The sequence below is a fragment of the Diadema antillarum genome, unplaced genomic scaffold (genome assembly GCF_040938485.1).
Source record: "Diadema antillarum isolate AM-2024a unplaced genomic scaffold, OU_Dant_1.0 scf00000212, whole genome shotgun sequence".
Lineage (NCBI taxonomy): Eukaryota > Metazoa > Echinodermata > Echinoidea > Diadematoida > Diadematidae > Diadema > Diadema antillarum.
In genome coordinates, this window is record NW_027271101.1 from 1,324,912 (window position 1) to 1,337,039 (window position 12,128).

The 12,128-nt window shown below is 38.0% G+C and overlaps 1 protein-coding gene across 1 annotated transcript; it reads left to right on the plus strand.

Moving 5' to 3' along the window:
- Positions 1-351: 351 nt before the first annotated feature.
- Positions 352-11,865, plus strand: LOC139724409 (myeloid leukemia factor 2-like). The gene is made up of 8 exons (XM_071635553.1): positions 352-554; positions 2,015-2,156; positions 2,782-2,859; positions 6,217-6,345; positions 7,139-7,211; positions 8,644-8,730; positions 9,574-9,691; positions 10,919-11,865. Exons 1-8 carry the CDS (start codon positions 502-504, stop codon positions 11,133-11,135), a joined length of 897 nt encoding a protein of 298 aa, XP_071491654.1. The 5' UTR covers positions 352-501; the 3' UTR covers positions 11,136-11,865.
- The last annotated feature ends 263 nt before the right edge of the window (positions 11,866-12,128 follow it).

Below are 12,128 nucleotides of genomic sequence, written 5' to 3' on the forward strand. Positions count from 1 at the left end.
TTCCAAATGTCTGTCCAAAAAATCTCGTAAACATTTAGTGTCAAAACGCACCCCCCTTGAAAAAAAGCTGGTGACACCCCTGAAAGAGGTTCTACATGTAACATCATAGAATCTCTTTGGGTTCATTAATTCTTCACCACACTGTGCTAAACTGCGCATGATCGAATCGATATTTTAAAGATCGATCACCGATCGATCGGAGTGATGAATGGCTGATCATTTCGCTGATTCTACGTACCAGAGCTCATTCAACGCACTGATGAGGAATCAGCGTCTCATTGGAATTGCACGCGTTGATTACGTATTTACACGTACGTATGTTTACACTTTTCGCGAATTTTCGAGGTCCTGCATGAATGTCCTAGGTTGCCGGTTTTCCGAATTTAGGGTCACTGACGCACAAATATAAATATATCTGCCAATTAGGTGATTCAGTGATTGAACAGCTTCAGTGAGTCTCACTACATTCCAATTTGCAAGGGTATATAAAGCTATTGCACCATGTTTGGCTCACCATTTGGAGGTGGTTTCTTGAACGACGATCCATTTTTCAGGTAAGCAAGATAACACTAACGTTAGATTCATATAGGAGCTACAGCGCAGTAGTAGGCCACGCCAGGGCACGGACTTGTGCCGCGGTCGGTCGTGCAAGGCGGCCACGGGTGCTTTGCACCGGTGCATGCATGCATGGACTCGAATGGCATGCATCCGGGTGCGCTGGGTTGACTTTACTTGCTGCTCAGCCACGGTTTCAGCGTAAATTATTTCCAATCTGTGTAAAAACGGTGTAGAAAACTAGATACATAACAATGTAGAAACTCTACCTTTATTAAACATGATATTGATAATGTCTTTTATCATGATCAGTAGATGCTAGATCTAGATGAATTACGAGTCCTTGGCCTTGTTGGACCTTGACTCTTTTTTGTTAAACTATAAAGTTTACCGTAAATTTTATGTCTCCGCGTTCTCTGTCACAATGTCAGTGATTTGCTTACCTTTAATGTGCAAAATCAGCTATGAATTATTATGAACCATGTGTATATTTCTGAAAGTGATCATAGTTGATTATTTGTACCATACAGAAAGTCACTGTCAGAAACAATGAAATGAAATGAAATGAAATGAAGACGTGCAGCCATAACCCCAGGGCGCTTCTTCCCAGAGTTGGTTGTTGACTTGTTATACTGGTACGGCGGTAGGCCTACTTCGCGTTCGGTCTGGTCGCAGTCCCCTAATACTAGGCCCTATCATTATTTGTGGTTATGGATGAACATGTACAATACTGTACAAGCTGTAACTGTTATGATTATAACCCAGTCAGTCTAACGTCTAGAGAGCATGCTTCCAACATGTAACATTAAAATCCTAAATGTAGATGGATGTAGATATTACAATGTAGATTAATCTATGCTCATTTGATTTTGGAAATGATGGTGTGAGACTGAGAGAGAATCTGTTTAAATAAAGCTAAAGAGTTGATTGAACTTCTGCCACTCACAGTCTTACCATTGAAGTCATTAATGTCAATACAGATCATCATTGACATTGGTTTTGCTAGGTACCATTCGTTGAATTTAAAGGGATGGTACAGTATTGGTGGAGATGAGAATTGGGCTTTTAACTTTTTGTGAGATACCAAGAAAACACTTATGAAATAGTACAGAGCATACCATTTTAAGAGGAATTCAAAGTTTATTTGATGAAAATCGGGTTTGGCTTGACTGAGACATCCAAAAACAAAGAAAAACAAAGCGATTGTAAAAAAGTGTGGGTCCCACACTTATTAGAATCGCTCTGTTTTGGGTATCTCAGCCATTTCAAAACCAATTTTCATCAAATAAACGTTGAATTCCTCATAGAATTACATGCTCTTTCATATTTCGTAAGAGGTTTCTCTAAATTATCTCATCAAAAAATGTTAGAAACCTGAAATTAGGTCTCAACCAAAACTATACGATCCCTTTAATACAACAGAGTGACAGCTGTCACTGTCGATATTCTCTTTTTACAGTGACATGCACAACATTCATAGACAGCACATGCAAGCCATGGAGAGCATGTTTGCACGTGATCCATTCATGTTCCCAGCCGTGGAGGCTCCTCATGCAGGGGGAAGGTCCGCAGCAGCAAGACAGAGAGACCGAGGCCCACTGGTAAGTCGGGCCAGTGAGGCGCATTTGATTTTCTTGAAGAATTGACTGTGATCTATCTCCATTATATCACCCCTACTTTGTGAAGGTTGATAAGCTTGTGAAAGAAAAACATGTTTTTGTTTTGTTGGGGTTTGTTTATTTGTTTGTTTTTTTATCTTTCAACTTGACGCCTTGATTTGTATAAAACCCATTGTCGCTGGGACTACAGATGTGTATAGCTGTATGGACCATGGAGCTCAAGAAAGAAAAAAAAGGGGGGAAAAACAGCTTCATTAGTAACATTTTAAACCCCAAAAAGGTTAGATAATTCTGATTCAATATTGTACCGGTATGCTACATAGAAAAAAAAAATGATATACAATGTAATGCCTTAATTTTCTGTTCCATTTCATTTCACTTTTCATTTAATACAGCCAATATTTATTTGGACCCTCATTTTGATTAAACTAGTGATAGGCATACAGTGCATTGTTACTGACTGAGTCACAAAGTTCATTTGATGTTATTTTTTCGTCTCTGTTCACATTGTACAAAATTTGTACAGTTACTGTATGTTCAGTCTTGACTTGTGATTACAGAAAGGCAATAATAACTTCTGTTATTGTTTGTTTATTTGATCATTTAGGCTTTGTCTCCGTTTGGAATGATGGATTCCATGTTTGGAAATTTGAACTCCATGATGGGCAACATGCACAGAAACATGGTGAGGATCTCATTTTCACTTCTCTTGAATTACAAAGGTGCTCCTTAGCAAATTTGCAACTGACAGTGATGGCTGAACCACATATTCATTCAAATCACACCATAAAGTGTGACGTTCACGAGATTATCCTCTCTGGAAGTAGAGACTGCAACATTTAATCTTGTAGGGGTATTTGCAGTGTGAATGCAGAAATGGTGTGCAGTAATGTGTTCTCTCCCAGCTCACCATCTATGATCTGTGTGTATATGAAGTTGAGATTCAGCTGCAGTGGTATTCTTCTATTTGGAGTATTTACATGTACAAGTACAGCCATTGGAACTGAGTTGGTTGAATGCACAACATGGTCTTTGTACTTGAAATTGATGGAACGGCCCAAGTCCAGATTTGAGTTTCATCTTTGCTTTGGAGACCCCTTGCAAAGTAATGCATAGATACTGTATATAAGCTTTTATTTTTGCAAGGGTTGAATTTTCATGAGTTTTGTGAAGCACAGTGGGATCGCGAATTCAATGATATGCAAATTATGTGCTATGGTACTATTAGCATGTTTTCATTAGCCTCGGTGTCAATTTATGAAAATAACATCTCGCGAAAATGTCTGTCACTTCCTCATTAGCAAAAATATCTGTACCCGAAAATAACAGCTTTTATACAGCAGTCATTCAGATGGCTGTGTTACATTTTTGTTTGTACACATAACTTTCCCACAACTGGAAAATTAAAAATATTGGGATGTTTAAAGGGGATGGCTAGTAATTGATTGGTGGGAATGCTGGGGATGATTGTTCCAATTCTTGTTGGAATCATTTAAGAGTACATTATATATTGTTGTGTGAAAATTGTTTGCTTCAGAACGGTCTCATATTCAAGTAATGTGCAGTTTAATGCCCTGTCACTGACCAGGCACGCTAACCTGGAAACATTAAACTGCCCATTACTTGAATATATATGAGACCATTCTGAAGCAATTATTTTTCACACAACAATAGATATATAATGTACTCTTAAATAAATCCCACAAGGATTGGAACAATAATCCCCCAGCAATCCCACTGATTCCCACTGATCAGTTACTAGCCATCTCCTTTAACTTGTTTGTATTGTTGTTGCTTTTTTTTTCCTCAAATTTCTCTCAAATGGACTTGGGCCTTGCTTATGTTCAGGCATGATGAGAGACAAATTTCAATGATCGACTGATGATACAATAGTGACCATTCTCTCTTTTTCTTTTGGGCAAGTCCAAGATAACGCGCACGTTACGTATGGGACATTCAGAGACTTTTATGACCTGAAAAATAGTGTTAATGGCCTTTGATCATATTGAACTTCATCATGGTGATTGATATCTAGGAGAAGTATAATCATGTAAAAAATTGAGAAAAATGACCTTTGCAATTATATTCTAGAAGAGAAAATATGTGCCGTTACGTATGGGACCAGAAAAATTTTGTTTTTTTGAACATTTTTTTCAACCTCAAAACTCTCTGAAAGTATATCATTCTACAACTTGTAACTCACTGTGATGAAAGTGACAACACTCAAGATTATCACAGGTAAGTTTCATGTCATTAGGCAAAAAGCTTTAATTACAGGTTCTAATTAAAGACAGACATGACGCGTTACGTATGGGACCGTTACGTATGGGACAGTTTGTCCCCCATTCATTTAGTGTGTGAAGAACCATGTTTATGGGTATTTTGCATAATTATTGAAGTAGAATCAGTTGAAACTACTCAAATACTGATCCAGATTGTCAAGGAAACAATATTCCCCAAATATTCACCATCATAATCATATTCAATCATATTTTTATATTTTTTTGACCAACCTGGGTATGCATGCCCTATGTCCCCCATTCATTTAGTGTGTGGAGAAGCATGTTTATGGGTATTTTGCAAAATGATTTTGCAAAATACCCATTAACAAATTTTTGCATATTTATTAAGGTGGAATCGGTTGAAATTACTCAAATACTGATCCAGATTGACATGGGAACAATATTCCCCAGATATTTACCATCATAATCACATTCAATCATATTCTATATTTTTTATGACCAACCTGAGTATGTACACTTGTATGCCCTATTTTCATCAGGATAGTTACTGCTGAAAAATTGAATACCTGGTAGTTTAAAGTGTTTACTTCCATTGATGAAGGGCAGTTTGCCATTTAGTTTCAATAAAAAACAACTTGACACAAGAAATACTAAGTTTAATAAATAAGCAATACCTGCTGCGTGGAACCCAGTGATCGAGTAGATATATGATGTCTATCTAGCAGTCAGGTCATTGATTCGAGTCACACCTCAGTATGTATACCCATGAATTTTGTTGTGGCTACTACTGAAAACTGAATAAGGACAATTTGTGTATCACTTGCAATAAAAAAAAATCATTTTACTTTTTTTTTTCCTATATATATCACAACCATTTCAAATTGGATCTCCATCATATAAACTTTTAATTCCTCTGGTCTTAGGATTTTATGTTCTTAAGTAATTCATATAATTGGTTTCCAATCATCTCTTTAAATGTTCAAAACTGAATCCCCATTTCTACAAAAAACTATACCATCCCTTTAATGCTGATTTTTCATTGTGCATTTTGCCATTTTCCCCTCCCCCTTTCTGAAAATTGTTCAGTCAAGTTCATGTATTGTTTCAAGTGTCTATAACTCAAAAAGTAGCGACAATGTTGGGATGCTTTCTTCAGGATGATTGACCATTTGTGTACTGAGAGACCTTCCCAGCTAGCTACATGCATTCACATGCAATATGTATGAGGATGTCCCATACGTAATGCATTTGTCCCATACGTAACATTATTTCAATGCCTAATAAAAAATATTTCTTTTACTTTTTTTTCTTTTTTCTCTGGTATTTAATATCTCTAAACAATAAATTAGAACTTTCCAAAAGGGCATTAAAATAACCTTAGCAATTTCAGAAAAAACCTAAAAAATGACTTCATTTTGTTACGTATGGGACATCTCATGATAGGACACGAGCTAATTTGCATAATCATTTGCATAATCCCTAAATTTTCATACCAAGTTAAACTATGTGATGAACTTCTTATGTCCACATATTAATCAAATATCATTTGCTTTCCTTTGAATTAATATGAATTTTTATAAATGTCCCATACGTAACGCTGTGTTTCACATATATGCAAATGAAGCCCTTGAAATTTGCATAAATTTACATAATATCATTTTTTCCTCCACGGAAATCAAAACTTCAACTCATAAGCTTCAAAATGATACCAAACATGTCAATATTGAGCAAAGATGAAATTTGGCCTTCTGAGGGGACCTTATCTTGGACTTGCCCTTTTTCTTTTTTGTATATTATAGGAGAGCTTGGCACATAATCCAAATGCTCATTGCTACTCATCTTCAACGGTAATGAGCTACTCGAACACTGGAGATGGCGCACCTAAAGTCTACCAGGCATCTTCATCTACCCGGCAGGCACCAGGAGGGGTATGTTTCATACTAGAATTATCCCCATGGCTCGATCATAGAAGTACATTGTATATTAAAGCTAAGTTGGTCAAGATGTTATAGGTAATTGTTGTATTGAAGCAGCACCATATGCGAGAAGTCATATCTGACTTCTGAGCACACTTTGGTTGTGGTGACTTTTGTACAGTGTATTTCTTACAAACATTATCTTACAACCCTTATTGACACTTAACTCTAAGATTTGCTTTGGCCTACATGTACATGTACGACATACAGCATTCCATGATGAAACTTGGGAGCATACTATTCATGATATTAATATGAGATAACAGTAGAAAGAGTAGTATTCGTACCTTCAATATGAGTCATTCAGAAAACTCTAGAAGTGGTTTTGAGGTTGTAATCTGCATACCGGTACACTTAGTTAGTTGATGTATTTTGACAGTTTAGTTGTTGATTATGCAGCCTGTCATTTTTTTTCTTTGTTTTTTCCATAGTTGTAATATTGTACCTGATTTTAGTGCAGAGTAACTGAGGAATATCTCGTGCAAGTGTTTTTAGAATTGGAGAAGTGGAGTCCGGACGTGATTTTTTTCTAGTCCCCATAAAGAAATTAGAAGAGACCTTCTTTAAAGACATGCATTTCTGTGAGGCAAGTTGATTCAGAGCTGTGATTGAATGGGGGACATTTTTAGAAAGCATATAAAAGTAGACTGATGCCGTACCTAAAACTTGTATTTCTGTTGTAGTTTTTCCTCCTAATGTGGGAATACACACTCATCAATGACATGTGATTGTATCTCGTTTACAGGTACGTGAAACAAGAAGAACGGTCCGAGATTCTGAGAGGGGTATTGAAAAGATGGCCATTGGGCATCATATTGGTGAGTGGCACTGGTCATAATTCCCTTTCTCCTTTTTTTTTCTTCTAGTACAGGTATCTCCTGAAAGCTTAAGTGGTACTGTACCATGAACTAAGCCTCATTGCCTCATCGCGTCTTACAGTGTATATATGCGTGTGGGTAATTGAATGTGTGTATGAATGTGTTGTCCTTGTCATATTTTATTTTTCCCGACCTGTGTATCTCAAAATAACTAAATGTATATTGTTATAAATGACTTGAATAACTTATATTAAATACTTGAATAGTATATCATTCACTCATTATTTTTCTAGCGATCCACGTCCAACAAGCTTTATGCTTTTTAGTGGATCACTATTTTCCATAATCGAATTTATTTTCCGCTCGCCCACGAAGTATCTATACATTGTTCCTCCTAATTATTGTATATACATGTTGTTCTGAAAGTTATCTCGTATACTACATGAATCTTTTGCAAATGTTTGAACAGTATCATTTCATGACATGTATACAGTGTACTTTGTACTATGTTTTTGATTTTCGTTGACTGGAAATAAACTATGATTGAATTGAATTGAATTGCTGACTGAATTTATGACCCCCGTGGAGTCAGCAGTGGATCTTGTCATTGGATCTGGACTCCATGCTAGGACCCTCGGAGCATGCTTGTCAGGTTATAGCATTGAGTTGAGATCCGTGGGGTGTGGCAATAATATCAACAGTGCCCCGTAAAGCAGCCCATGTCTGTGTCGTAGAACTTATACCAAGTTATGTTGTGGATTGCGCTACAGGTACAATCCTCCCTCTCCTTTCATATTGTTTGCCACTTGATAGCATGAAAATGTTTTCATGAAGGAGAGCATCCCTATAATAATGAACTGCACGTAGGAGAACACTATGTGGTCTGCTACTGTATACGCTATATAATAGCGAGTCTAAATTTTCGCAAATCGAGACTTCTGACGATATCGTAAGTGGCTAAATTCGCGATCATGGGGTGCTGTATTGAACAGAGAAATACATATGTGTATGTCACATTTATATCGGGATCAGAGCCTTTATGGATACGCGTGTCTTTAATTTCCCAAATAGCACCTGACTTGCAAAATTCATTAGAATAAATACCTCGCGAAATATTTAGCGCATGCAGTATTACGTAGTCATGGTCATGATCGTGTGCAGCAAATACTTGACTGATATTTGACTGATATTTGATTAACCCATACATATGATAGTGTATGGCAAGATAACTATACTTTGATCACTGTGACAAGGTGGAAAAGTGCAGTGACACACATCTGATAACAGATATTTATTTGCTCAATATGAGGATGGCAATAAAAGTTGTGCATTTCAAATGTTTTTGGTTCTTTTAATGATTTACTTTGGGATTCTCTTGTATGTCAATTATCAATAGCCATGTCACTTTTTTCTTCCTTACATTGTGGTAAAGGTGAAAGGGGACACGTGATTGAGAAATCTCGAAATAGCAGGACTGGTGATATGGAGGAAAAGCAGGATTTTCTGAACATCGATGAGGGTGAGTATCTGTGTGTGAGGCATCTTATTTCAGTATTTAGTCTTTTGAGGAAAAACTCAGCATGTTATCTTTTGGAAATTTTCAATTGCTGTATTAGAAGCTTAATGTAAAGTAGACAGTCGGGAAAATTCTAGGACCGTTTCTTTTTCTTCCATCCATATTCCTACAGCAGTCGATAATTTATATATTTTTATCTTTTCAGCCATGTATCACTAATATGGTAAACAGGGTCATCCCTTCTTGAGTAACAGGATACTGAATAAAATTCAGTCAGGATTTGATACCAGTATGAAGTATGACAGAGTAATGCACTGCAACATAACCGTAGATGTGAAGCATCTGAGTGTGCAGGTTCAGAGTTTGAAAAAAAAATTCTGTGTTATTGAGGGAGTTTGAATCACCTGAAGTAAATATGTCCAGATACTGTGCAACACCAATAGCAGTGAACAGGATATTTAAAAGAATCCACTGGATTCAGACATACATAAGTAGCACTGATATGTACAGTTGTAGATATATAATGCAAGTGACTTACATGTGATTGTGTGTAATGTATTGCTGAAAATGGGCTTCTAGGAATATGATGTGGTGTGCAGTTGTGTATGATGTGTAATATACTTTGAGGGTCATATGGAATAATATTAAGTTATTCCAAGCACAGATGCAACTGCTGCAAAATGTGCCAGGGCTTAACATAGCATATTGTCCGTGTATCTCCTGCACAGACAGACAAACAGACAGACAAACAACCACTGATAACCCAACCTGTCACCGAATCAAATAATATGTTTCATCATGTATGCATGTGAAGACGCTATCGTTTTATGTTCCATCCTTCACCAGGTGAGGCTCATACGTTCGACACTGAATGGAAACAAAGGACGGGGTCTCGCCACGGGGGGCGGTCAGTGACCGGCGGGCGGACCGCGCCCCCCATGGTTGCCATCACAGATGGAAGAGAGTAAGTGATATTGTTCCCTTACAAAAGCTCCACAAATTACTACAAATTCTACCAAGTATTTACCTGCTCCAGTGGAAGGTGCAAAGGATTATACAGTGCACTCCCATTATAACGAACACGGTTATAACAAAAGTCAGACAAACAAAATTAACACCTTGTATTCACATATGTTTGAATAGTTGCAATGACCAAGCAATGGTGACTTTTTTTGGGGAGGGGGGGGGTGGGGAGAAATTACTCTTGTTAGTTGCTAAATTATCAATGGAACACATAATTTTGATGATACCTTTGCCCTAGCTGTTTGCAGAGGTGTTGAGTAGATAACAGTGTCACCTCAGCTGCATGTACAATTGTAGTTTGCTTTATGAATATGATTGTTGACCAATATTTATAAACTGTATGGTGAATTCCATGATGTTCTTTGTGTCCAGGTTAAGTTAAATTTTGTCCAGTCTGTTTGTTTGATTTTATTTCATTTTTCAAAGTCAACATGAGCATAAAGTTGAATTGCTCTGAAAGTCTCCACAGAAATCTAGCACAGGATAATTGGCTCCTTGCTACTATTGGAGAACTTGGTGGGCACAATGCAGGTTATAACATGAAAAAGGTGATGTGGATAGGGGTTCTAGGGCAATTACCCCAGACCCTTCCCCTGACCGAAACCCTAATCCTAATCCTTATCTAAACTGTAACCCTAAACCTAACCCTAACTCTATTAGTTACGTTCAGACGACAAGCCTTAACCTCGAGGTTAAGCTTGTAGTTAGGGACCGTGTAGACGCACTCGTAGTTAGCTAACCTCAAGGTTAGCTCGATGTTAAGAGCCACAAGATATCTTATGGATTGCGCTCTAACCACGAGCCGTGGGGGGTCCCCACTCGTAGTTAAGCACCGTGTGGACACAAAAATCAACGCACTCAAAGGGCCAGGAGTTTAACCTCGAGGTTAAGCTTCGTCGTGTGGATGCACGTCGAAGTTAGGGGGCAAGAGCTTAACCTTGAGGTTAGGGCTTGTCGTCTGAACTATTTACTCCGACCTTATCACTAATCAGTATTAAGCTTGGGGGTAATTGTCCTCGGGGGGGGGGGGGGGGGGGGGGGGGGGGGGGGGGGATAAATGCCCTGATACAGTGGATAGGAATCACAGTCATTGGTGCCTACAATATGACTGCCTTCCCTTTGATGTGTACCATTTACACACTCTCTTTCATTATCTTACTCGTTTCAGACACCAGCGTGACCGAGAGCAGCGTCCCACGAGACACCACGACAGCTACGACCGCTCTGACCGCTCCGACCGCTCTGACCGCTCCGACCGCTCAGTCCGCTTTGACCGCTCTGAGCGAACGTCCGATGACGCCCATCCGTACCAGAGGCGCCCCACCCCGGCCAGACCCAAGGGGCCAAGCAAAGGGGGGCGGTACAGAGAGGAGGACCAGCTCTGAGCTGTCAATGTGATGGTTCTTCCGTTTGTTTGCCGGACTCTTACTGATAATGTTTATCAAAACCACAGACAAAAATGGAAAAAATAAAAATTCTTGTACAGTATGCATGTACAGATATCAAACATTGTGAAGTATGAATTAAACCCCCAAAACAAACAAACAAAAGAAAGAGAAACACTGGAATCTGACATTATGTCAATTTGAAAAACATCAATGTCACTTTAGATAACATCAGTGTGTAGAGATGTATGTCAAGGACCATATTGTACTAACTGACATTTTTTTTGTTCTTTTTTCAATTTAGTTATGAATTTAATATATCCAGCGAAAGCAAAGATATCAGTTGATTAGCAATGTGGGTGCTTTGTTGATTGTGTTATTCCTTTATGCATATGTGAGGTGCTTCATAGCTATTGAAAATGCAAAAAGCTGATATGGTTTATTGAATGCATGAGAAAATATTCCAGTCAGTAGTATTTCAAAATTAAAACAGTGTATCAATGAGTAAATATTTCCTCGTCCTGAGAAAAGGGAGTATGTAAATATTGTTTTGGCCATACATTGAATGTAGTCTCAGTATTAGTTTTGAACACATGCGTCACACCCCGGAGTATGAACAGATTAATCACACATCTAAACAGAAAGCACTTTACTGAGTTTAACATACTTGTATTATCTTTCTTTTGTAATGTGTTTGATGTCTGAATGTTTGCTGTGATAATTTTGACATTTGGTGGGGGAACCGTAAAGATGTACAGTACAAAACAGTGGCACTTTGGCACCAGTGTGATTGAACGATCCATGATTGATGGGAAGTTTTTCTCAAAAGTTAAAAACCAAATGACAAATGGCCTCTGTGACGGGAAATGATACTTTCTTGCACTTAGAAGTGAGAGTAATTTCTACTTCAAAGGATTGTAAATCTGATACGAAAGCATCAAACAAAGCTGTGGTTTTGCACAGTTCTGATTGCAGTGGAAAAGATCAGACTTT